The sequence below is a fragment of the Phyllostomus discolor genome, chromosome 3 (assembly GCF_004126475.2).
Source record: "Phyllostomus discolor isolate MPI-MPIP mPhyDis1 chromosome 3, mPhyDis1.pri.v3, whole genome shotgun sequence".
In the NCBI taxonomy this organism is placed as follows: Eukaryota; Metazoa; Chordata; class Mammalia; order Chiroptera; family Phyllostomidae; genus Phyllostomus; species Phyllostomus discolor.
This window is the reverse complement of record NC_040905.2, coordinates 196,155,662-196,183,306: the sequence shown is the minus strand read 5'-3', so window position 1 is coordinate 196,183,306 and position 27,645 is coordinate 196,155,662. Positions and strand designations below refer to the sequence as shown.

The 27,645-nt window shown below is 45.6% G+C and overlaps 1 protein-coding gene across 2 annotated transcripts in view; it reads left to right on the top strand.

Moving 5' to 3' along the window:
- Positions 1 to 2,903: 2,903 nt before the first annotated feature.
- Positions 2,904 to 27,645, top strand: part of PTGR1 (prostaglandin reductase 1) — a 36,763-nt gene continuing 12,021 nt past the window's right edge. The window contains exons 1-6 of one of the 2 annotated variants that reach the window (XM_036022047.1): positions 2,904 to 2,908; positions 3,744 to 3,748; positions 18,362 to 18,477; positions 19,797 to 19,842; positions 21,581 to 21,637; positions 24,868 to 25,035. In XM_036022047.1, the coding sequence (XP_035877940.1) occupies positions 18,372 to 18,477; positions 19,797 to 19,842; positions 21,581 to 21,637; positions 24,868 to 25,035 (377 nt within the window). In that variant the 5' untranslated portion in view covers positions 2,904 to 2,908; positions 3,744 to 3,748; positions 18,362 to 18,371. Of the gene's footprint in view, positions 2,909 to 3,743; positions 3,749 to 15,905; positions 16,014 to 18,361; positions 18,478 to 19,796; positions 19,843 to 21,580; positions 21,638 to 24,867; positions 25,036 to 27,645 lie in introns of those variants that run through there. The other variant, XM_028519287.2, reaches the window with a different exon arrangement.

Sequence of the window (27,645 nt, the reverse complement as noted above, 5' to 3'; positions counted from 1 at the left end):
CTTACCCAACTTCTCCCTCAAACACCTTAGCATGGATTTCAGAATTCTGCTGCGACCTAGGGTCTCACAGGCTCTGCTTTTGGTCGTTCTGGTCCCTCTGCCTAAGCTGTTTCATCTCCGTGAGGCCCTCCAGCCCGCTCTACCCTGCAGGACTCAGCCTCAGCGTCTCCTCTCTTTGGACTCTTCCCACATCACAATCCCACAGCTGATTCAGAGCTTCTACGTAATCAAGGTCAAACTATTCCAGGACAGGCTGTCTTCAAAGCAGACGAAACCTGGGTCTGCAGCTGTGATTAATTTATGGCCTCTACGCTGCATCCCGCATTCCTTGCTGTGCAAGGAAACGCAAACTGCACTTCCACACTCTGCCAACAGAGGGTGCTTGAGGCACACTGCCTGGCTGGAAAAGGAAGAAGGTATTGTTTTTCTCCAAGGCAATAGATACATGTGCGGAGGTCCCTGTCCAGTGTCACAGTCTTTCCTGGTGACGGCTCCTGCTGTGGGTTGAATTATATCTCCCCCAAAGGATATGTTCAAGTCCTAACATCCAGGACCTGTTAATGTACCCTTATTTGGAAACATGGTCCTTGCAGATGTAATTGATTAAAATGAAGTCACACTAGAGAAGGGTGGGTCCTAGTCCCACGGCTCGAGTCTGCGTAAGGACGCACGCACCGGGGGAACTACGCTGTGAAGGCAGGGCAGCAACTGGAGTTTCGCTACCCTGAGCCTGGGAATGCCGAGGATTGCCAGCTGCCTCTGGAAGTTAGGAGAGAAGGATGGAACAAATTCAGAGGTCCCAGAAGGGACCAGCCCCGTGGACACCTCGATTTCAGACTTGAACCTACCGAACCGTGAGAGAAGACAGTTCTGTGATTGTAAGTCACCTGGTTTGCGGTTAGCCCTCAGCAGGGGACAGCTTTTTTTCACCACAGCAGCGAGCACATGCTCGTGTGACAACCCCAATCTCTCCTCGGAGCAAAAGAAACAGTAAATGGATGCTTAGTGGCTACAGGAATTGCTTTGGGGCGATGGAAAGCTCTGGAACTAGATCGAAGCGATGGTCACACAACGTTGTAAAGGAACTTAATGTCACTGACCTGTGCACTTTAAAATGGCTCCGATGGTAAATTTTATGTTTATCACCATAAAAATAAATGCAAAGAATGCTACTAGCTCTGGGGCTGAGGGAAAAGTAAATAGATTAAGAACTTAAAAAATGAGCCCTGGCTGGCGTAGCTCAGTGGATTGAGCGCGGGCTGCGAACCAAACCATCACAGGTTCCATTCCCAGTCAGGGCATATGCCTGGGTTGCAGGCAGGCCATGGCCCCCAGCACCGCACAGTGATGTTTCTCTCTCTCTCTCTCTTTCTCCCTCCCTTCCCTCTCTAAAAATAAATAAAAAATAAAAAATAAGAACTTAAAAAATACAGAGGACTCTTTTGCCCCAAGTCTGAGACTAGTTGTTTTTTTTTATTGTGGTAAAATACACATAATGTACACCCAAACCAGGAAAGAATGAGAGCTAATGGAATCCAAAATCGTTTGTAAAACGTCCTCCAACTTGACCCAGTAGGAATGGACGTACTACTTGGCAGCCACAGGGCTACCCGATTCCCGACGCTTTCCCCACAACCCCGCCCACGGGGCGGAGCTTCTCTCTCCCCGGCTTTGTGACGCAGCGCAGTGACGCAAGAAGCCCGTGGCTTGGCCTTCGCTGTCCCTGCGGGAACCCAGGCAAGGAGTAGAATGGGGCTGTTATCACCGGTGTTCGGTAAATCAGAACAATCTTCTGATTGGGTGGGTTGTGTTGACCAGTATAAATTATTTGCATATAATAACATCTTAAACCAAAACATCCTTGTTACCTAAAATCTGGCCTTTGCCTCCATTTCTTTTAGTCCAGAGTCCAAAACTGAATAGTCACAGAGGGAATTTTGAGGTGTGGCCTTATCTACTTGTACTTTGAATTTCTTCATAAGGAGAAATAAGCAGCACAGTAAACTGATTCCTTTACAGACAACTTCCAGCCAAATAATTTCGGTTAGTGAGCTGACTTAGGCTAGCAGAGTTTAGCAATTAGCAACTTGGTCACAGCTGTGTTTAGAATTCTGGTCATTGGGATTGATCTCTACAGCACTTTTAAGCTTTGATAAACGGTATTGGAACGTCATATGGAACACAATTTTCTAGAATCAACATGGACTTGAAACTTTCACAAAGTTCATTTCATTTGACACTCACATGTCGCAGACCAAGCACACATACTTCTATTCCAAAGAGGAAGTCTCTATTAATAATATTTGCAAATTTGCGAGTACACTCACAGTTAATTCACACAAATTGCAGGAAGTCTCAAGATTGAAATCTTTCCCTTCGAAGTAGAGAAAGAAATGCTTTGAAGGACATATATTTAAAAAAAATAAAATTACAGTTTAAAAAGCTAACTCAACTCGAGTATGGCAGTGGCTTTAAAGAGGCAACACCAAAGGCACGATCCACGAAGGAAATAACTGATAAGCTAGACTCCATTAAAATAAAAAAACTCCAGCTCTGCAAAAGACAACATGAAGAGAATGAGAACACAAGCCACGAAATGGAAGAAAGAAAATCTTTGCAAAAGACACATCTATCTGATAAAGAATGGTTATCCAAAATGTACAAAGAACTCTTAAAACTCAATAGTGAAAAAACAAGTAACTGGATTAAAAGATGAGTCACCCTAAGAATCGCCTCACCAGAGAAGATGCACCTTGTACAAAAACCAGATAAGCATGTGAAAAGTTGTTCCAGATTTATGTGTCATCAGGGAAATGGAATTAAAACAACGCTGAGACTCCACTACAGACCTATTTGAATGGCCAAGATCCAGAACCCCGACAACGCCGAGCACTAGAGAGGATGTGGAGTGAGAGGCACTCTCAGTCACGGCTGGTGGGAAGACACGTGGGCATTTTCTCTCTGTTGAGTTTATTGGGGTGGCATTGGTAGTAAAATTATGTAGGTTTCAGGTGACAATTCCGTAACACAACATCTGTACATAGTATTGTGTGTTCACCACCTGAAGTCAACACTCCTGCACAATGCACCCCTCCAGCTTGGCATTTTCTTATAAAACTACACATACTCTTACCATATGATCTAGACATGGTACTCCTTGGTATTCACCCAAAGGACCTGAAAATGTATGTCCACCCCAAACCTGCACAAGGATACACGTGTGTACAGCAGCTTTATTCAGAATTGCCAAATCTTGGAAGCAAGAAGTTATCTTTTTGTAGGTGAGTGGATTAACTGTGGTACACACAGACAGAGGAATATTATTTGGCACTAAAAAGAGGTAAGTTATCAAGCCATGAAAAGACATGAAGGAATACTAAAGGATATTGGTAAGTAAAAGAAGGCAATTTGAAATCATGCTGGATGATTCCAACTGTATGACATTCTAGAAAAGGCAAAACTATAGGGACAGTGAAAAGATCAGTGGTTGTCAGGGCTCAGGGGCTGCCAGAGGGAGGGATGGAGAGGCAGAGCCCAGAGAATTTTAGGGAGGTGAAAATACTCTACATGACACTGTAATAATGGACACATGTCATCATACATTTATTCAAACAAGTAGAAAGTTGCAACACCAAGAATGAACCATGATGTAAACTGTGGACTTCGGGTGATCGTGACGTGTCAAAGTAAGTTCATCCATTGTCACAAATGTCCCGCTCTGGTGGGGACATTGATAATGGGAGAGGCTGTGCAGGTGGTGGGGGAGGGGCATTTGGGAACTATCTGCACCTTCCCCTTAATTCTGCTATGAACTTAAAACTGCCCTAAAAAAAAGTCTGTAAAAAGAAATTAAGGTCATGCCTTGTAATTCTTTGTGTTCCCATAATGCCTTGTACAGAATTAGCATTTCATAGATATTTTCTGACTGATGATTAAGTTGACTAATTTACTAGCTGAATAATCCAGGTAAAATAATTTGGAGTTGATTGGCTTTGTCTACATAACCAATGGCAAAACAGTAAAGACAAGAAAGTGTTCTGACCATAAATTTTAACCGAATGGGTCTGCACTATAGCAGCAGGGCTGGCATAACCCGGGCCCCCAGAGAGCTGGCACTTGTGTTGCCATGGCAATGACCACTGCTTGGTCCCATCAAAAATCATGACCAGTGGAGATGTGTCTGTGATCTCCATTTACCTAAAATGAGAGAGGACTTCTTATTATAATTTCTGGATACCAGACTTTTTTAAAAAGGTCTTTCCATTCAAATTCAGTCTACTTTCTTCATCTTTTATCAACTTTCTTGGCCTGAAACTTAATTTGTGTAAGTAAAAACATTACACCTACACATCCACAAATCACTAACTAAAAAACAGCCATTCCATATGAGGGGGGACCTCCCCCCAACACTGGAGTTAGGGAGGGCGGGCCCCTTGTAGTACGGGCTTCCCCCTCTGCGTGGGTGTTCTAGGAGCCCGTCTGTGTCGGTGCACCAGCTGGTGTCTGTTGTGAGAGGCCGTGTTTGGCTTCAGTGAATTTTTATTTTTTGGCTTCAGTGAATTTTTTTGAAGACTCAACGCATTTGCTCATTTCATAATGAGTAATTTACCAGTGCACCTGTTCACACGCGCTGAGCGTTCAGCAGTTTTTGACCAAAACCAGCATGACCCACATGCCCCACCCCCCTATGCACCCGAGCTCTCCCTGAGAAGCTTTTTTTGTTTGTTTGTTTATTTCTCTGGATGAAAAAAACCCTAAGTCTTTTTAACACGTTTTGCTAATGTGGAAGAGATGAAACAAAAAATAGCAGAAGCACAAAAAAGCATCAAAATGGACAAGTTCAAGAATTGTTTTGAGCAGTGGAAAAAATGTCTCAATAAGTGTATTGCATCAGATGGAGAGATCTTTGAAGGTGACTGAAGTTTAAACATGTAAGAATAAATACACAGTTTTTTGTTAAAAATTCCAACTATTTTGGGTCCCCACTTGTATGTGACTTTGGGATATTACAGTATTTTAAAGTTCTCTATACTTACAAGGCAAAGGATTGGTACTGCAAGATCTTTTTAAAAAATTAAAGAATATTATAATACTGGGGGAAACTAACTCAAAACCAGCATTGCTCAAAATTTCCTTTTGGTGATATCTGCTAGCCCAGAGGTCTGCTAGATGAGTGAGGTGGTTTATGCAATTGGAAGATTACAAATTTTATTGTCAATCCCATTTTTAAATTTTGTCAGATTTGTGTGAATGGAATGTCTCTTCTACTTTATGGACATATTCCTACATTTTTGAAAAAAGAGTTAGTATCTGTTCCTTATCTCTGCTATCAGAATCCACTTGAAGAACAGGGTAGGGTGGAAGGTTCTTCCAGGTTTTTTCACACACACTCTTCAGCCCACTAGTTACTTCTGTGGAAAAACTCAGTTCACAATTCTCCCACTCCTGTGGCATTTTACTTAGGTCAAGCAGAAAAGTCACACGACTCACACTGGCCACTCCAAGTGGGTTTATATCCCGCGCCCCTAGGTCATCAAGGAGACAGAAGCCAGCTGCTTACTTGCTGACCACCAGAGAGACACAGATAAAAATCTCGTTGAGCACAGATTCTGGAGAGAAGTCATCCTGGCACCCTAACTTTGCAACTGGAACTGTGAACCCAACTGCAACTATGCCAGTACCAAAGTTTTCCACCAGAGGGCGCTACCCATTTCTTCACAGTCTGTTATAATAGCTAAATACCACCATAAAAAAATGGTTTCCATTTTTCTTAGCCTTTCCTCCGAATTCATGAATGAAACACTTTTTTTTTAAGCCAAGCATCTAAGAAGGGAAAAGAAATCTATCCGAATGGTTTTATAGATAGAAGGGGAGAGCGAAACATAGTTCCAATGCCCACTCCCCTGGCATGGTTCATAACAGGATGGTGGTTCAGAGGATTGTGAGCCAAACATGCAATGTTAACACTGGCATTTGGCTCCGTTTTTACAGGGAGGAAAAACACAAAGAAAGATCTCCAGTGTGCAGGCTGACTCCTATTTACGTTTCACCTAAACAATCTACGAAGTTAGATCAAGAGTCATTTCAGAAATATTCTCCATGGTAAGATTTTTACACGGGAAGCTTAAGGGCGTGTGAGTGTGCTAATGAGCATGAGCAGAGATGTGAACTTAGGAGCCTTTAGTCTACACGTGATTTTTGTCCTTTTATTTGCAGTGGAAAGCATTCTACTTGATACACAAGAGGTTGGTTATGCTGAAGAAAAGAAGGAACCCAAGTAGCCTGGGAAGGCTGTCAGAGACGCGCGACCCAAGTATCCCATTAGCCTTTGGTGGGAGGAGAGACGCTCCCTCCTCCTCATCGCAGGGAGGAAAGAGAAAATGCGTGCGGATGCAGACGTGCGCAACTGCAACCGCGAACCCGCAGGGCCTCTGGTCGAATGGCTTCTGTTTCTCAGTAAGGTAAGATCATCTCCTGAGGGCTGAGGTTGGAGAACAGAAGGGGAGGTGTAACATTATTATCACAGGCTGCGAGAAAGCAAACACACGGGAGAACTTCTGGGGTTGCGGGGCAGCGCTGCGTGTGCCGCCGTGACGGTTCGTGATAACAGACGACCCGTCCATCTGGTTGCGTGATTCTCGCCAGTAACGCTCATGGGAAAGCACGACAGAGACAACGGCTGGTTTTATGTAGTGTTACAGGCTGTGCCAAAGTAACTGGTGGAGGAAGGGGGGAGCAAGGAAGCTGGAGGCATTGGCCATGGGGTGATAGTAATGAAGCACCTGGGAATCTTATCTGAAACTCACTTGGACTTAAAATTCTAACCCACAATTATTATTGTTATGGCAGTAAACGGCCAGCAACTCAAAACCACGGCAAGCAGAGCACATAAATAAAAGACCCACAAGGGTATTAAAGTTGAGCTTTATGCTCTGCCACCTCCTCATTCCTTTCTCTTTTTTTCTGCGCTTATTTTTTTATTATATATATTTAGTCCCTTGAGACCCCGCTCCAACCCACCCACTGCCTTGTTCCTTTCACGAGGAGAGGCTTTCATGAAGCCTGACCAGAGCAGCGAAGGCGTTGGCAAACGTCAGCCTGGCATTTCAGCCTCTCCCAGCACAGGCCCCAGCCTGTCCAGGCAGAGCCCTCAGTCTCTCTGCTACGGGGACCCAGCCAAGAGGTAGGTGTTTCTTCAACCAAGCCTTCCAGAAAAAGAGCAAAGGATATAAACTGCTTTCTTGCCAGCTCACTTCTCCTGGCCAAAAGCTTCTAACTGGGCACGTTGCACGCCAGCAGTGGGACACGGGTGCTTGTTACTAAACCCTACTCCCGAACAAGCAGAATTTTGAAGGCCACCATGGGGCTTGTGGGGCACTGGTGGAAGGAGACCGTGCCACGGCTGTGCGGAGGTGACAAGATGCAGGGGTAGCATTGTGTGGAGCAGACACGCTTCGGGGAGATGATAGCCTGGTATAATGAGATCATGAAGCAGCAAGCAGAGACTCCAGGACAAACTACAGGGCTTCAGAATGCCCGGCAGGAGCTAGGGTGATCTCCTGAGATGATGGAGTGATGTGTGAAGGGGAGAGTATTAGGGGCCACAAGGTCACTTAGATTACCCACGTGTGCACACACTTACTCCTTCATGCCCAGAGGGCCGTTAACGTTTTTCCGGGTTCCCCACATAGAAAACTTGAACACAGCGCTTCTCAGACTGTAAGCTGTGCATCAGACTCACCTGGGGATCTTGTTCAAAAGGTGGTTTGTGAGCCGGGAGGTCTGAAGTGGGCCCTAGACTCTGCATTTCCATTTCTAACAAGCTCACAGCTGGGGCTGCTGTCGCTGCTGGTCGGGGGCCACACCCGGAGGAGGAAGACTCTAATACACTTAACAGTGACCCATTCCCATGGCACAGCCATTCCTCCGGGTGCTGCGGCTGACCAGAGGGGGGCCAACTTCTGAACAACACCCTCTTGTTATCTAGTCCGTGCCCTCCTTGAACTTGGCATGACAAAGAATGGCAAAGGACAGAGTAGATACCCCACCCCCAGCCACTTGGGTCAGAAGTGGTCAGGGGAGGGAGGAGTGCCCAGGGGCAGCCTGCAGGCCCTGTGGCTTTTGTTAGTGGGACAGGCCACCCCCAAGTAACCCACAGTGAGAATCATCACTGGACCCACCCAAAGCAATCAGAAGCTGGGGGGAAGGGGGCCTACTGGTGAGGAGCAGGTTGGGGAGTGGATCTAGAAGGCAAATGCAGAAAATCAAAAAGGTCAGCAGATCCTGTCTCTCCATGAAAATGCATGTTTTCGATGGCTTATTCCTTGACAGAACACGCTGGTCCCTGTGTTCATCCTCATAAACCCTTACTGGTGTAGCCCTCGGAGGCTGGAAATTGTTTTCATGTACACTATATCACGACTTCATCAGGTATGTGAACATGCGTGGATTTTTCAGTGACACGGATGAAACATTTGCCCCTGAAGACACGCGAGTCACCCGAAGGTACAAAGCAGGTCAGAGGTGAGGCCAGTGTTCAGATCCAGTTCTTCCGGCCACGCCGCCTCCTGCACAAATACCTGTGGGCCTTTGTGCACAATCTTGAATGGGAAAAGTAAACATTATTTTTATTACTCACTGTTGAAAATAAGCACATTAAGAAGTCAGGGTGGTTTAAAAATAATCTTTGGTTAATGAATTTAAGAGTCACTCCCTATAGGAATTGCCTTAATAGAAAATTGCCAAGTCATAGGCCAATCCAGGGACTTTCCCTGAACATGACCAGACCTGCAGGCTCCCAATTTAAATTTTCCTTTTTTTATGTCGGTGAACGCCTTATCACAGCAACACTGCACCTACTTATATAATTTGTAATGTTCTAATAAGAAAAACAAACTGCTACTGTATAATTTATGAATTTTATATCACTAGTAACTTTGACCTAAATAACAAAAACATTTAAAATATAATTTGCCTTCACCCAAAATTCTTTTGATGTAAAACGAATAATTTGATATAAGAAGCTTCGGGGCAGATTTCATTCCATAATAACGAGAAGCTAGGGCAGACTAAAATGTCTCTGAATCCTGCCTCATTGCCTTCCAAAATTTGGGGTCATTTCTTTTTTCTTCTTTCCTCTTTTTGACTTCTCTCTTCCCTCCTTCCTGTCTTATACCTACTCAGGGGACCCAAGTTTCCCTCTGAACCAAGTGCCTACATCAAAGGTTCCCACTGATGTATATAGTAAGCTATTTAATAGGAATAACCTGTAATAAGTATTTTCTAGTTATTTGAATGGACAGAACAATGGAACATTATTCAGCCTTAAAAAAAAAAAAAAAGGCCCTGGCTGGCGTAGCTCAGTGGGTTGAGCTCGGGCTGCAAACCAAAGTGTCGCAGGTTCGATTCCTGGGTTGCAGGCCATGACCCCTAGCAACTGCACATTGATGTTTCTCTCTCTCTCTATCTCCCTCCCTTCCCTCTCTAAAAATAAATAAAATCTTTAAAAAAAGGAAATCCTGTCACATGCTACAAAATGGATGAAACCTGAGAACATGCTAAGTGAAATAAACTTGTCACCAAAAAGCAAGTACTGTATGATTCCACTTCTCTAAGGCATCTGAAGGAGTCGGCTACAGACACAGGAGCAAACCTGTGGTTGTGGGCGGCGTGGGGAGACAAGAGTGGGCTGTTGTAGTTCAGTGGGCACAGAGTTTCGGTTTTGCAGGGTGAAAAATCCAGAGACCTGTTAGACAATAATGTGACAATAGTTAATACTTCAGCTACACAGTGTAAAGTGGCTGAGGTGGTAAATTTGATGTTAGGTGTTTTTCGCCACAATGTTTTAAAAATGTAAACACCATTTAGCTTTCAGGCTACACAGAAATAGACAGTCGGCTGGATTTGACCAAATGGCCACCTGTAGCTCGCCGACTCCTGATCTAACTTAGGGTCCCCCTTACAGTTCTCCAGAGGTCTATCCTGTCTGCCTCAGTGCAGTCCAGACCCATGCCCCGCATCCAGTTTCCTGCCCCTTCAGTCTCCTTTCATCTGGAACAGTCCCTCAGTCTTCCCTTGTTACGTGACCTTGGCACTTCTGCAGTGGGGGCGAATAGTATGTGCTTCCCTGGATTCCACTCCGCATGGGCCAGGTGAGCTTTGGAAATTTTTACCCCCCAGGCTAAGAGCTGAGGTGAGTGGCATCTTGACCAATTGTCCTAATAGTCCTTCCTTCACCCAGAAGACAGTTGGACTTGATAAATTCTCACCAGGAAGGTTGCCCAGGCTTAGCCTATTCCATTCCCAGGAGATCAGGGCTGTTTTCAGTGGTTTCAGAAACCAGGCCGAGGGTGGGGGCTACGGAGGTGGTTATGCCAACTGTGGAGGAGGAGATCATGGAAGTGGAAATTGTAATGATTTGGGAAATGATAACCAGCAACCTTCTAACTATGGCCCAGTGGAGAGTGGAGATTTTAGTGGTAGCAGGAACATGGGGGACCCTGTGGTGGAGGAAACTGTAGTCCTGGAGGGAGTGGGGGTTGTGGAGGGAGAAGCTGATATTGAGCTTCTTCCTGTTTGCCACGGGCTTCGCTGTAGAACCAGGAGAGGCTGAGAGCCCAGAGGTGACAGAGCACCTTCAGGTCACTGAACAACCATGTGAAGGAAACTCTAATCTCAGCCCTGCGTCCGTGTGCAGTGATGCGGCGGGGGACGCCAGAGCGGACGGACGTGGAGAGCCGTGTGTGTGAGTGGATCGGATTACGAAATAATGTTACCTTGCTGCAGTGGAAGGACTGAAAAAAAACAACAACAGACCTTTGAGACAGTTTCTTAGCTTTTTAATTGTTGCTTATTTCTAGTCGTCTTTGTAAGAGCATAGAAGCATTCCTCCTTTGACAATGTTAAGTCTGTAAGCTCCAGGTGACATGTGAAACCTTTTTCTCAGAGTTTTGAAAAGCTGTTAGCCAGGATCATGGTGTAATAAGACATAACGTTTTTGCTTTAAAAACATCAAGTGCCTGTGTCGAGTTAAGAAGCTATTGGACATTTATGATGCAATAAAATAATTCTAAAGGAAGTAAAAAAGAAAGAAACCCAAACCACAAGGGCTTACAAAGCACTTTCCCCGCCCCCACCCCGCCTTAACCAGGAGTCCAGAGTAGGACGTCCAGGGCTCAGGAAACCAGATTCCTGTCCCCTGCTCCCCTGTCATCTCGAGTGCGTGGCTTTCTTCTCCACGGTCACGAAATGTGTGTTGCACGGAGAAGCACTCCACATTACAAGCAGGAAGGACAAACAATAAGAAATGCATGTCTGTTGAGTTTGTTACTTTTTATTTTAATCAGGACACCAACAACTTTCCTGAAAGCCCTACCCATTAGATTTCTGGTCACATCTTACTGAGCAGAACTGTGCCCAAACCCCAGCTGCAAAGGAGCCTGGAAAGGCGAGTCCCCTACCTGAGCACACTGCTCCCCTGGACAGAACCGGGGAAGGACTAAGGAGAGGCTGTGTATCGGTCAGGGAATCAGCACGATCTGACCCTGGATCTGCCGAGCTTGAGACGTTTTTTCCAAAGTCTTTGTATCTGGTTCTCTGCCATGAGTTATATATGATTTTTTTTTTTTTTTTTACTTTAGTTGCTTTGTGACATTTCTGTTAGAGAATGGAGAAACCGTAAACTCTCCGTGCCCCAAATGGGAAAGGACATGTTGCAATTGGATGTCACCACTTGGACTAAATATTTCAGGTAAAAAAGGGAAGGAGGTCGTCCCGTGTCCACGGAGCTGGACTGCGGCGATATCTCTCTTTGACTTCACTGCTTAAGGAGGTGGGGGCGGGGTGTCGTGGTTCCTTTGCTGCTAATATTTGATTTTGTACCTCGGGCCCAAAGGGTTGAGTTCGTCAGAGTTTATGGTACATTATCACCACTGGTCTGCTGAATTCTCTCTCTGTCTCTCTCCAATTTCTCTCTCTTCCATTAATCTGTGTTCCTTGAAAACAAACAAAAAACTCTCCATCCCCTACTCTTTTTCTCCTCCTACTGTCAGCAACTCTTGTGACATGTCTGACGTACAGTTTGGGGTTTTGGTAAATGTTCTCGCATAATGTGTGCTGTGAACATATCCTTGTAATTTATGGAAGTGGTGCTGGGTTTCCTACGTCACTCTGTTCCTTGCTTTTCTCACGCAGCGTGGTGCTGTTAGGGTTCACCCAGGTTGCTTCGTGCACAGCTCACCCAGTGCTTCTGATTGCTCCACAACGCCTCGCAGGGCGCCTCCACCACATTGTAACCCAGCGCTCTGTTGTGGGCTGCATTGTGTTCCCCCCAAATTCGTGTGTTGAAGTCCCAACCCCAGCACCTCAGAATGTAACTGAATTTGGAGACAGAATTTCAAAGAAGTGATTAAGGTTAGATGAGTTCCTGTGAGTGGGCTCATACCAGGGGACTGCATGGGTGGAGACAGGCCCTTGAAAGAGATGATTCACTTCAACAGAGACAGTTAGGTGGGTCCCTAGTCCCACATGACTGGTGTCCTTAAAGGAGAGAGAGAGGGACACCAGGGATGTGTCAGGACAGAGAAATGTCCGTGTGAAGACACAGGAAGAGGGAGGCCATCAGCGAGCCAAGGAGCAAGGGCTTAGCAGAACCCTGACCTGCCAACACTTTGTGTTGGGAACCGTCCTGCCTGGTTTCAGGAGCTGTAACCCGCCCCCCGCCCCCGCCCCGCCCATGGCTAAGGCTGAGTGAGTGACCTTCAGACCATAAGCCACTAAGGAGACAAAGCTTATCTCCCTGGCAAGGGTGCTGCTTCTGCTCCTTTTTCTTCACCCTGCCTGGCCCCCAATGCTTAATCAGTTAGCCAATGACGGGTAAGATTCCCCAGGGAAGGACTTGAGGGGCTATAACAAAAGGGAGTGATGGACCCTCGCCCCTCGGCTTTGACACAGCCTGAGTCCTTATTCTGTCTGAAGTCTCCTAATCTCTCAGCTGCCTTACTTCCCCTGCCTGACTTAAGCCTGAAAAATGAGAGAGGGCGGTGCATCCCTGTGCTGGAAAGGGCAGGTTCTCTAGGGCTAACAAAGAATGCATGAAATCCTATGAAACCTACTCTGCTAATACCCTCAATTTAAATAATAAGGGACCAAGCAGGAAGTGAGTTTGTGCCCTAAAGTTTTACAGCCCTTTAGCTATCTGACCCTGACTCAACATAGGCCCTCAAAGTTCTTTGAATGTGATCTATTGTTTAATCATTTCTGCCTGACAATGATTGATGAACTTTATTTCTGTGCAAATTGAACCCAATAAAAGTTTGTCAAGACAAGGGTCAGGGCGCTTTCCCCTTGAGAGAGTAGCTGTGCAGCCCCTTTTCCTGCCACAGGACTCGGTAGTCCGTGTGAATTTGTCTCGTATCTCATCCATAACGCCTCGGACACTGTGGGCTGGTGTCCACGTCAACTTTGATCTTGGACTTCCAGCCTCCACAACCCCAGGGAAATCAATTTCGGTTGTGTAAGCCACTCAAACTACGGTGTGTGTTATGGCAGCCCTAGCAATGCAATATATAATCTCTCAGAGACACCAGGTTTCTTTCAACAATTTTGTTGAAAGCTTTCAAAGCCAACAAACCTTTTGTGAGAGACTGGAAATACTGTACAGCTAATATTTAATGATAACTTAACCTTAACCTTCAAGAGCAAACTGAGAAATCTTCTTCCTGGAGCTCTGAATCTTCCACTTAGTGCCTTGTTCATCAAAAGCCTGGCAAAGAGCAAAAAGGAATCCTACTCCCAATGACACGTGATAGGTTCAGGTAACCAAGACCTAAGCTTTTCAGTGGTTAATTGGCCAGAGGTGGGTTTAGAGACAGTCCAAACAAGGAGAGGTAGGAGAGTTTTGCTAGGAATTTGGGGACATGGGTAGTTTTCTGTCTTGTAGGTCATAGAGTTCCTGCAGTTCCTGCAGTCACTCTGTCACCATGAGAAAGCAAGTTTTAGGATTATGCTGATGTCATGCAAAGCAGTGTATCAGCATGAACTATGCCAGGTGGTGATTCACACCAAGCCTGAAGTCCATCCTACCTCTGGACTTTTCAGTCACGTGAGCCAATAACCCGCCTCATTTTTTAACCCAGTAGGAGCATTGTGTAACTTGTAAGAAAAAAAAATATCCTAAATGATACAGGTGGGTGCAGGGGCACAGATATAAATGCCAGATCTGAGTTCATGGTCTCAGCAAGGATGGAGGGCATGGGTTTATTTGCACCTGCCAGACAGGCAAACAGTGAGTGCAACGACAACCTCGGTCCTGGTATCATCTGGATGTCATCCATCCTTGGGGAACAGAGTCCTACAGTGACAGTAGCATGTGAACTGCTGCAACGTTCTGGGAAAGTAATCTGACAATATGTTAGATTTAGCCTGACAACACTACTCCTTACAAAACTGCTCTTGCTTTAGGGTAGGGTACAGTGGCTGAATATCAACCCTTTCATAGGATTCAGCCTAATACACTAAAAACACATACCCTGTAACCTAACAACCTCACTTGGGGGAACCTAGCGTAGAAGAATAAAAGCATTAGAATGTGAAGCGCTCCAGACGGAAACATTGGTCACGGCCCTGGTGATAACGGCAACGCAAAACAAGACTAGAAACAGCCTCAACTTTGGGGAGTAAATGGTCGTACACCCAAATTATGGAATATTGCCCATGAACTTGGTAAGGAACAAGTTATGTCTGTGTGTCTTTGCTTGGAGAGAGATGTGTTCGTGATGTTAAATCAGAAAAGAGAAGGGTTCACAGTGCCATCTTTAGAACGATCCCCTTTTGTAAAGACGGGAAGTGACCTTTCACATGTATATGAATGGTTACAGAGAAGGGAGTGAAACGGCAAGCACCGCCCTGGTGACACTGGTTGCCTTACAGGGAGGGGAATGGAGGAAATTAAGGGGAAGTGTTTACGTCCTGCCGTTAAGGGGCATGGACGAGATGGCGGACACTTAATTTGGAGGTTCAGATTCGCAGACTATATAAACCCCAAGTCAAAGGTGGATTGCCAAGCATTTAATTAAGCGAGAGCAAGAATCAAGATCATTCATCCCCAGACAGGAGTTCACCCACACCTGTTTGGGTGCTCCTCGCAACGAAGATTGTTACTGGGAGCTGGCGTTTTTTGAGTTTACCACCTGCCTGCCCTAGACTAAGCACTTGGTGCTCATTAAAAAGACATGCAATTTTCACAAAGCGCTATTCACACCCCCATCTTGCAGATGGGTGAACTCAGGCTGGAAGAGGTTATGTAACTCGCTCAAAGGTACACCACTGGGGAGTGGTGGCAGCTGGCTTCCTATCACAGCAGTCAAAAACAAACAAACAAAAAAATCAGAGGCTTCACACTGGGCACACCCCCTCCCTTAGAACTGATCTGGGAGTTTGGAAGAGGTCCTGTCCAGGGCTGGATGTTGCAGGGCTGGGGTGGGGTGGGGGCCCCAGTGACAGGAGCATTCACTCCTACCTGGAAGAGTCTCTGAAGGACTCATCAAGGAGATGACCCTCGAACTGGCTCATCAAAGGTGTGTTCATAAGGCAAAATAGGGACCAGCTCGCATGTCCCGGGGTTAGACGAGTTGGTGCCTGACTAGCTGCGGGGCAGAGTGGGGGTGGGGGGGGGGGTGCGGTTGGCCCCGAGTCAGCATTGGACCAGACCCCGGGACCCTGCCTTTGCACCTACCTGCCTGAGGCCACCCCTTTTCCCATGCAGCATCATGGTTCTGCCGGGTCCGTAGTTAGGACACTGGTGCAGGTGCAATACCACCCGGGCACGGCTGCAACGGGCGGCTTTTACACACACACACACACACAACACACACACACACACACACACACACACCCCCAGCTCTGCCCTGGAAGAAGCCCCACCCTCTCTGGGACCTTGTAAGTAAATCCTCCCCCCGGTGCTCCGCTGCGCAATCTCAACCTCCTTCTCCAGGCAGTGGAACCCGCAGACCGCTGTAAGTGAAGCTCCCCACCCGGACCCACGTCTTCCTCCTGCTGAGCGACTAAACGCCCTTTGCGGAGTGTTCTCGCGTTGCTCTCCCTCTCCTTTGGCTGAATAACCCCCGGGACGTGCGCACGGAGAACACCGAGCTGACGTTCCTAAGCCGCCGCCCCCGAAACTTCTTGAAGAGCCCGGGAACGGGTGCTGGAGGCAGGAGCCCGGGAACGGGTGCGGGAGACAGGATCGTGGCCCGGCCAGCATTCCGGCGGCACCCACCGCGCAGCCGCCTGCTCCGGGAAGGGGGACTGGCGGAGGCGCTGGCGGGACTGCAAAACCGGGACCAGAGTGGAAGGAGAAGGACAGGGGTCGGGGCTCCGTGGGTGGGCACGCGCGGGGGGGGGAGGGGCACGAGGCGCGGGGAGGGGGGGGGCAGCCTGCGGCGGGAGTGCCTGCGGGGCGCACATCCGCACCGGGCTCCCCAAGCCGGTGGGGTGGGGCGGGACGCTCCCTGAACCGCGCCCTCCGTGGCGGGCTGGCCCCTTCCTAGGGGGTCCTGTGGCGGATTCAGAATTCTCGGCGGCTGCCATTTTGGGAAAAGAAACCAGAAGGAAGAGCGGGGCGGGGGATCGGGCGCTCCAGCGGCGCTGCAGAAGCGTCCCCTCCAGGCGCGGGTGCTGGGGCAGAGTGGAACCGCCCGCGGCTGCGCCACCACTGGTGGGGAAGGCGCGGTTCCCGGTGATGCCGGGCAAGTCAGAGCCTGGCCCGGGACCTTCTCCCGGTTTCGTGCGGGTTTCCCCCCTCGGTGCCAAAGGAAACTCGTTCCTGAAAATGGGTCGGAGCAGCAGCGCCACTCGGTGGTGTTCGGTTGTTCCTGAGTCTGTCTTAGAACCTGTTGCTCTCTCCCAGCGATTTTTCAACCGGTGTGCTACAAGAATTTTTAAAACATACCATACCTGGCTGTTTAGCCAGGTAAATAGTGACCTCTTTTCCCTTAGATTGTCAAGTAAAAAAATGGCAGTTAAGCAACACAACCGTATCCATCTGGTGTGAATGAATCAAAATGACCGTATTTGCTGTGTATAATATTCACTTACATTTTCAGCCCAGACTTTAAGGGGGGCGGGATCGTTCATTTCAAATTTTTAATTCAATTATTTATTTTTATTTAGAAACAAAGCCGATTATCGTATTCCAGGGTGTTATTTTGCATATGGCTATCATTGCTTTCTAGAGTCGCACTAAAAAAGATTTTTAAAAACTCTTATTTTTAAAAAAGATTTTATTTATTTTTAGAGAGGGAAGGGAGGAAGAGAGAGGGAGAAAAACATCAACGTGCAGTTTCTGGGGGCCGTGGCCTGCAACCCAGGCATGTGCCCTGACTGGGAATCAAACCTGCAATGCTTTGGTTTGCAGCCGGTGCTTAATCCACTGAGCTAGCCAGCCAGGGCTAGAGTTTACTTATTTTTAGACAGGAAGGGTGGGAGAGAGGGAAATATCAATGTGTGGTTGACTCTCATGTGCCCCCTACTGGGGACCTGGGTCTGCAACATAGGCAAGTGCCCTGACTGGGAATCAAACCAGAAACTCTGGTTTGCAGGCTAACACTCAATCCACTGAGCCACACCAGCCAGTGTGCTAGAGTGGCACTTTTAAAGCATAAGCATAAATGAAAGAATTAAACACATTTATATAGATACAGAATTAGTACTACCCGTGTATAACGCACATCCTTATTTTTCCCTCAAAAATTTCTGCAGAAAAAAATTGCATTTTACACAGCAAAATACAGTATACCTTTTTTTTGTCAAATAAGCAAAAATATATTTTCTGGAATATGCTATATTTTCTGGTGTACCTCAGAAATTGAGTAATTAGTTTATGTGTGCCATCACTGCTCTATCCATTTGAAAGATGTGCATAGATTTCCAGTTGGTTCTTTGTGTTTGATGCTGTTTCTTAGGCTTCACTTGGTGTGCAATGAGAAACAGAGTATTTGCACACCAGCTGTCTGTTCAGTACCCTAGCGTTGGCTGGGAAGAATTTCTGCGTTGGGTTACACTTTCCTGGCCTTGAAGATTTCCAAGGAAGCCTCAGTTTTCTCTCCTGTACACTGTACACTGGCAATGATAATAATGCCTACCGGAAGTTTATGAGGATAAAATGCAACAATGCACATGAAGTCCTTACAAAAACATAGCAACAAAAACAGTGGCTACTAAGTAGATCTGACTGATGCTAAATGATAATAATGAGAAATAGTTGGTGGGTAGACCCGGCTGTCTAGCCTCAGTGCCACGGCTAAGGGAGCTGTGATAATCCAGTCACTTTGCAATGTTTGACTACATGTTTGCTGTGTTCTAGGAGCGTCAGGATGGTTCGTGCTAAGAGTTGGACCTTGAAGAAGCACTTTGAAGGCCACCCCACAGGCAGTAACTTTGAGATGAAGACTGTTGAACTCCCGCCCTTAAAAAATGGAGGTAAGGCATAATCATATGATTTGAGTTGAAAGAGGTTGTATCAGCCAGCCTTTGCTGCATGAAAAACTACCCCAAAACTTAGCGACTTCAAACAACAATCATTTATTGGTAAAAAAATTCTGTGGCTTCAGTTCATGCCTCATTTCTCCTCTGTGTGGCCTTATTAGCAGACTAGTGTGAGCTCTCTATTTTCCCAGTGGTCACCCGAATCTAGAGCAGCAAGAATTGCCAAACTCCAATGTGCAAGTGCTTTTCAAACCTCTACCTGGGTCATGTTTGCTAGTCAGTTTGTCAAAGCCAGTCACACAGCCAAGCCCAGACCTAGGGAAGGGAAGTAGACTTCTTGTTGGGAGACTTTTTATTGGGAGGAGCCACACAGAGATGGGAGGTTTTCGTGGCCATATTGCAATAGGCCACGGAGACTTTGTCAAAGTTCTCTGCATGAAACCTTGAGTTCACGTTGGAGGATCCCTCTTCTTTCTTAGTAACTGAAACTCATGCATGGGTGCATTTGTCTACATGGCTGTGACCAGATCGTGGGAGGATTTTCTCTCGAGCCTGGTGGGTCCGGTGAGGGCAGTGGAGTAGAGACAGATCTGTGAGCAGAGTTCAGACTCTCTCTGTGAGGAGACAAGGAGGTAAAAACCCTCACCCTTCACTGAGGGGCCTTCTGTCCACTTGCGGGGAGGGCCTATTCAAGTTGGACATAAAGAAATCTAAGGGAGAGAAATGGCAACACACTTCGTAACATGTTCGAAGTGAGCTTTGTAGAGCAGACTCCGAGGAGTGTCTGTAAGGGGTGTTTACAAGTAGGTGAGCTTTGCAAAAAGGGCACGCAATCAAGTAGCATGGCAAAGTTATCGATCCAGCTAAATTGGGATAGCCGGGACTCAACTTTGGAATTCCAGAGAATGTGTACAGGAGGTCCAGCAACATGCACAGTCTTTAGTAGTAACCGGAACTGGTAATGAAACCCTCTGTGAGCACTGTAACATAGTGGTTATAAACACGGCCCTGGGCAAGTTACTGAACCTAAGCTTAAATAAAATGAAAACAATAATTGTTGAAAATATCAGCTGAAATAGTCCATGAAAAGCATGGAGTGCTGAATAAAGGTGATGATGATGGTGATGATGATGATGATGATGATGAGCAACAACTGGCTGGGCAGGGCCGGATGTGAGAGTCCTTCTTGCCTCTTCAACAGAAGGCACAGAGGAGAGGGCAGCCCTGAGGCTGAAAGATTATCTGTGTTATTTAGAAGGTCAGGGGGGAGGCCTTGAGTTTCTAATTGCCTGTGGAATGCTTTCTTTTCGTAGAGGTCCTGCTGGAAGCTCTGTTCCTCACTGTGGATCCTTACATGAGGTATTACTTCCCTCCTAAACATTCTCACACTGTGTTAGACCCTCTTTTAAAGTAGTTCATCTTGGAAAATACCCAACTGATTCAAAACAGTCATTTCCACCTGATTCTCCCCGCACAGTGTCCGTGGTGGGATTTGCAGGTGCTCACCTTTTTGCAGGCCAAGTTCAGAGAAGCTTGGTGAGGGATTACCCTGGCCCCTTCATTTCACAGTCAGCTCTCTTAATGTCCACAATTTGCCTCTCACTGCTCACCAGAATTGCTTGCAGAAAAATCAGAAGAAAAAAAAGAAGCCAATCTCCAAGTTGCCCACTTCACTACTGGCAAATAACTTGAATAGAGGAAGATGTGAAGACTGAAGTTAGATTTTTCTTGCCTTCTGTCTCCCTGTATTGTTTAAATGTGGGCAATCTGCAGCTGACTCACACTGTGCACTCAGTAAATACTCTGGGAGGGGAGAGAATACAAGCCTTCGTGAGCCACAAACCCCTCAGCAGTTTTTTGCCTAGGTAATTTTGCTGTGTATAATGCCCACCCTATGTTTTAGCACTACCCACGTATAATGCACATCCTTATTTTTCCCTCAAAAATTTGGGCAAAAAAGTGCATATTATACACAGCAAAATACTGGAATATAGTCATCTTTCCTTTAAGTAATTTTTTTTTAAAATAACTGACTGATAGTCAAAGCTTAGACACCACCTGAGTGCCTACAATTGAACTCACTTCTGACACTACCTCCCTGGAGATAGTGTTCGATCCCACAGATTAAAGGCTCAGTCCCACTGGAGGGTTCACCCCGCTGTAGGAACCAACTGCAAGTCCAGGTGGTTCCCTGTGCTGCTGACCAACACCTATAGCCCAGAGGTTCTAAACCACAACCTCCTTGGATTCAAGTAATTGGCAAGAGCAGCTCAGGACTTTGGAAACCAGTTTATCCACAGAGTCTCTGGTTTGTTATAAAAGAATGTAACTCAGGCACAGCCGGAGGTAAGAGATGCATAGAGCATGGTGTGGGGACAGGGCTCAGAGCTTCGAGACCCTTTCCAGGGGCACTGCATTCCTCACAAATCCACGTGCTCACCACCCAGACCTCTCAGAACGTTGTCCTTATGGAGGATTTTTTATGGAGGCCTCATTGCGTAGACACGATTGATTAGATTATTGGCCATTAGTTAATGACTCAACCCTCAGCTCCTCTCCCATTCAGGTAAAGGGTGTGGGTGGGAAGAAAAGGTCTAACCCTCGGTGGTGATCCTCTGGTGGAGGATCTTTCCCACAGTCCCCTCATTAACATAACAAAAGACCTTGGAGGCTCCCACCACTTAGGAAATTCCAAGAGTTTTAGGAGCTCTGTGCCAGGAAGGAGAACACATGCAAATAATAGATTTTTATTATAAGTCACAGCATCACAGCTAGTGTTTGGGATAGCACGTACCCAGTGGTACCTGAGTTCCTGTATGTTTTTCAAGCCATTGGTAGAAACTCTCCACCATGGAGCATTATGGTTAGAATCTCATGTTCATTTCGTGGAAAAATATCACCAGAATGCTCCTTTGGGGTCCCAGCACTGAACTACCTGTCACAGCTTCCCTCCCACATTTCACCCAGCTGTAGTGCCCTCACGCACCTGAGTTTCCTTTCTGCCCACACTTCCTCAGCGGTTAAACATTTGGCTTGAAACTCAGGATCCCATTTCCCAGATGCTCTTATTTATTAAGCATGGAATTTTTTTTTCCAGATTGGCGGCCAAAAGATTGAAGGAGGGTGACACCATGATGGGGGAGCAAGTGGCCAGGTAGTTATTTCCGTTTGTCCCAGTGTTTGGAAAGTATGTCTCCCCTTTACCTTCTGCTGGGCCCTGTCTCTGTGCATCGCTGTCACAACTTCTTCAGCATTTGTAGGCCACTCATTGTTTGAACTTCGAAGCAACTTGGGATTCTGTTCTTTTCCTGATCAATGGGAAGGGAGGAAGGGCTGTGAAACTGTCATCATTTCAATTTCATTTTGCTATCCTTACTTTTAATTACTAAAAAAAATGTTTTTCCAGTTCATAATTATTTTGTAAAAAATCAAGTAAGACAAAAAAATTTGTATCTTGGAAACTGGAAGTTCCTATATCATCTCAACCTTAGAGATGACTGTTGTTAATGTATTATTATTTCAAAAAATTTTCAGTACACACTAACATTTATAATTTTAAAAAGTAGGATTAAAGGCTCTTCAGCAAATTGTTTTTCTCAATATGTTATGGATATCCTTTGTTGATAGTATATAATTATACTACCTATCTTCTTTTTTAAAAAAGACTTTACTTATTTTTAGAGATGGGAAGAGAGGAAGAAATAGAGGGAGAGAAATATCAGTGTGTGGTTGCCTCTTGAGCACCCCCTACTGGGGGCCTGGCCTGCAACCTAGACATGTGTCCCAACTGGGAATCGAACCAGGGACACTTTGGTTTGCAGGCCAGCATTCACTCAATACACTGAGCCAAACCAGCCAGGGCATCTCCTGTCTTCTAATGGCTATAAGTTATGCCATTGTTATCTGTCATTTAAGTAATCCATTACTGATAGCTGTTTCCAGGTTTTGTTTTTGTTTTTGTTTTTGTTTTTTTTACTACAAATAGTTCTGCAAGGCCCTGGCTGGCATAGCTCAGTGGATTGAGCGCGGGCTGCGAACCAAAGCATCGCAGGTTCGATTCCCAGTCAGGGTACATGCCTGGGTTGCAGGCCACGGCCCCCAGCAACCGCACATTGATGTTTCTCTCTCTCTTTTTCCCTCCCTTCCCTCTCTAAAAATAAATAAATATTTTAAAAAATACTTCTGCAAGGAACATGTATGAACTTATATGTGTGTGTCTGTATATTCTTTGACCACTTGGATGAATATTGTTTTACATTAAATTCCCAGAAGTATACATTCTAGGTCAAAGGAGATGCACATTTTTAATTTGAAGAGTTGGTGATAAATTGGTCTTTGAAGTGATTGTGTGAGTTTCCACTCCCAGGAATAACATGTTGAAAACTCTGTGTCCCACGCACCTATATCCCCACTGCTCGCCATTGATCTTGGCAATGTGAGAGGACTGTGTCCATACTTCTTGCTCAGTTTAATTTGCATTTTTTTCATGATTAGCGATGTTGACATTCTTTTTGTAAATTAATAATCAATTCCTTCTGTGAATCATCTGTTTATGTCCTTTGCTCTTTTCCTTTAGGTCTTTTCATTTTTTTGGTATTGATTTGTAAAAGCTTCTCATCTGTTAGGAATATTACCATTGTAAATAGTTGGGTCTTTGTCTATCTTTATCTTTTTCCTGTGTCTAATCATAGTTTGAACATTTTATGAGATTACATTATTAATATTTGTAATTATGGCTTCTTGGTTTCATTGCATGATGATAAAGGTATTCTCCCCTCCGAAATGGCTAAAATATTTATTTTCTTCTAGAATTTTTATTTACATTTTTCACATTTTAAATTTCAATTTTTCACATTTAACTCTTGGAGTCATTTTATTTTTATTTTGGAATAAGGACTGAAGTGTTTACTTGATGTCCAAATGACTAGTCAGTTATACCATTTATTGAAATCTTACTTGGATTTTTATTGCAACTTCAATGACTATAGATTCATTTAGAGAAAACTGCTCTCTCTATAGTATTTCTAAATATAAATTATAGCTCTCCATTTATCCATTTTTGTGTGATGGCCTATCTAACAGTTTTCTTCATATAGGGCTTACACATTTCTTGCTAATAATCAGAGAAATAAACATGTGTTTGTTGAATGGGCAAAGTTTATTTTTTCATAATACCCAATAACAGAAATGTTGTTATGATACTCTCACAACTGAGTGTAGAAGCAAAAGGTGGCATAACCTTCTAGAAAGGACTATACGGCAATAGTTACAAATGTTTTAATACTCTTTAGCCTAGTAATTTCATTGAGAGAAATACTGCCTAAGAAAATAATGCATTCTTTTTTTATGAATATAAATTGAAGTGTGATTTACATTAGGAAAAATACTGGAAGTAGTATAACTGTCTAACAATGGAGAAATAATTAAATTCATTATAGTTTTTGAAGGCTCTTACTAACATGAGAAAAAGTACAACTTATTTAGACTAGTATAATGTTGATAAAAAAAATTAGGTTACAAAACGTAAAATAAATGTACACACATTTAAAAATAAATCATTAAGATTTCCACAAAATACACCAAAATATTACAAGTTATCTTTGTTTCATAGGATTAGAACTGATATTTTTATTTTATGTGTTTTAAATGTTCTAAAATAGATGTATGTTATATATTAATAAATTTATGATCTGGGTTGGGGGAAATAGTAAAAAGTAGTAAGAATGGGAGACAGTGGAAGAAAGGGAATAAGCAAATGAGACAAAAAAAAAAATAGGAGCAGCTTGGAGGGAGAGGTAAAAACCAGTGGGGAAGAGGTTGGGTGACCAAGCATGCTGGACACAGTGAAAGGTCAAATCAGATAATGAATGAAGAGTGTCCACTGGAGTTTGCTGTCAGGGGGCAGTTGTGACCTTAGTGGAGTAGCAGGGGTGTTACACTGGAGGTGAGGAGGGAGAAAATGGGATTATGAGATGGGGGAGTTGACATACTTACATACTAAGGGAAAGGAACAGTAGAGAGGAAAATGTTAATGATTCTTGGGGGAGGAAGGGCGAAAGAATGGACGCTGAGCCCCGAAGAGCATAAGCTACTGGTGCTCAGGGCACATTGAGACAGAAGATGGACACCTCTTTCTTATAGAGAAGAGTGGATTAGGACAGGGCCAGATGCTGGGCCAGTTGAGAAAGTTCCTCTCTGATGGCCCATGTATGTTCTTCAGAAGAAGGAGAGACCGATGGCTGAGAGTTGAGATGGGGAGACGTGGGTGGGTACCCATTCATGAACTGTCCACCGCAGTGCTCCTTGTGTGTGCTGACCACACAGCGTTCCGACTCTCTGCGGAGGCAGGAGGTTTCACGCGTCTTGATGCGCTTTATCTTTCAGAGTTGTGGAAAGTAAAAACTCAGCCTTCCCCACAGGAGCTATTGTTTCAGCTCATTCGGGCTGGACAACACACTCTATTTCTGACGGCAAACAACTGGAGACGCTGCCTGAGGAGTGGCCAGACACGTTACCTCTGTCTTTGAGGCTGGGGACAGTCGGCATGACAGGGTGAGTTTGGTGGGTATATGTCATTTGTTTGAATGCCTGACACTCTGCATTTCCAAAATGGTGTGTCCAAAACTTGGTCGGTATGAGGAGATAAGACATTCTGCCCTGGCTGGCGTAGCTCAGTGGATGGAGTGCTGGCCTGTGAACCAAAGGGCTGCTGGTTCGATTCCCAGCCTGGGCACATGCCTGGGCTGCAGCCAGGTCCCCAGATGGGGGCATGTGGGAGGCAGCCACACATTGATGTTTCTCTCCCTCTCTTTCTCCCTCCCTTCCCCTCTCTCTAAAAATAAATAAATAAAACCTTTAAAAAAAGACATTCTATGTTCAGGGGCCAGTTAGAGAAGATGGTGGGACTAAGAGCAGACAGAGGAAAGGCTAGGCTAGAGTTAGCCTCAAGACGGAAGGAAAGAGAGAGAAAATCAGATCAGAGACACTCAGGTGCAAGGAGGAGGAAGGAGTGAGAAGCCATGTGGGGCTTGAGCCTGATCCCCCTCAAGCAGCTGGCAAACGGTCCCTCGGAGGCACCACCTCCTTCTGTCCCTGGGACGGCCTCATCTTCACTCGTCACTCATCTCTGCCTCCGTTTCATAAGTTAAAAAGGGAAAGAGTTCAATCTACCTTGACTTTTCGGTATCTGTATTCTTCCTTCCCTTTGCCTATGCATTTCTGAGTTTCCTGAGGGGCAAGCGGACTTGAACTTTAATTACCATATTTTGCCACGTATAATGCGCACCCACAGTTTAGCGCCACCCATGTATAATGCGCATCCTTCGTGCTATCCATGTATAATGCACATCCTTATTTCTCTCTCAAAAATTTGGGCAAAAAGTACATATTATACACAGCAAAATAATCCCTTAACTACGGTGAATCACAAGTATGGGTGGTTCTGTCTCTCAGCTTGGCACAGATTTGAAATACTCAAGTGTCTCTTGGCCTCAGGAAGTTCTTCCAACCCCTCAGGAAGGCCCCTAGTCAATTCACCCTATGTCTACTCCCCAGGTCCCAGCTGCACTTTGGGACCTCGTGTTTCCTCTTATGCCTTGGGAAAGCCAGGCCGATTGAATTCCTCTCTCTTGGAGACCCCAAAACTTTTCCAGCCTGGAGTTCATTTATTTCCATCCTTTCACTATGTTGTGCGATCTTTCCCTCCTTTCCTCCCTCCCTCCCTCCCTCCCTTCCTTTTTCCCACCTGCCCTCCCTCTTTCTTTTTCATACTTTAAAGGACCTTTAAAAAATGAAATGGAAATGTATGCCCTCACGATCAGCCTCTAATAAAAACCGCTCCCATATACCCCAAGACCATATTCCACTCAGAGTGTGGCCTGTTCAGAGTTGCTACAGCCAAGGGACAGCATTGTGAGACTAGAGGATGCTCCACACCATGTGATGTTTAGTGGGCATGATAGAGAATTACAGCACTTCCTGGTCGTTCCTGCCTGCCCTTCCCCTCTACCGGCGAGAGCTCTTCCTCCCACCTTTATCCCATACATCCGTCTCCCAAAATTGTGAGCCAGGTGTTGGAGCACAGGGGTGAAGGTAGGCATGAGGAGACCTAAGAGAAAGCTCTTACGACTGAGTGGGGGGGAAAGTAATTTGAAAACATTAGGAGATCTTGACTCCTACAACAGAGGATCATTTATTCCTTTGTGTATATTTCGTATTCACGGGCTCCAAGCCCCTAAGGAGTGTATTTCTACACCAGTTGGCTTTATCCCAGCTGCTCTCGGTGACGGGCGGGGAGGAGTGATGCCATGCCTGTCTGCGGCCCCCTCCAGTGACACGACCACCTGCTCTTTGAGAATTCCTGCCATTATGAACTATTTATCAATGGGATATGTCAGCCCTTCAAGAATATTGGCACTTCTGCCGTGGACTATAAAAGAAGTTCAACTTTGAAACCTAGGGGTGTCTTTCAGTTATTCAGGCTCTGCAGATCTAACATCCCCCAAAGCATCACCTTATGGCCTTCAATAGGACCTTTCTCTTCTCTCAGTTGAGTTGGAAGAATTCATGCGTTTTGCTGTCCAGCCTGTTGATTCTGTCCTGCTTAGAGTGTGTCTTGAATTTCCCTCCAGAAGGTCTTGACTGTTGGCTTCTCCATGTAATCTTCATTTTATTTTTAAAAACTGGCGATGTTTGGAAAAGGCCTTAGGAATCTTAGATCAAGAGATGGAATAGAAAGCTGACTGTGGAGCCCCGACTGGTGTGGCTCAGTTGGTTGGGCATTGTCCCAAAAAGCAAAGGGTCGCTGGTTCAATTCCCAGTCAGGACACATACCCGGCTTGGGGGTTTGGTGTCCAGAGTACGAGAAGCAACCGATCAATGTTTCTCCTCCCTCCTTCCCTCCCCCTCGCTCTAAAAGGAAAGCTGACTGTGGAAATGCCTACAGGGTAGATTGGCAGGAGGGGGATTCTGGCTGCCATGGGTGGAATGACATGAAGAAAAAGGTGCCCTCTGCTTCTCTTTGGGGTTAGGCCCGCTTGCCCAGCACACTCTGGTATCAGCATTCATCGAGGTGGTGGTTCTCAGTGGCTAGCATTCGTAAGAATCACCCGGAGTCTTATTAAAATTCAGATTTCCACATCCCAGAATTTCCAAATCAGTGGG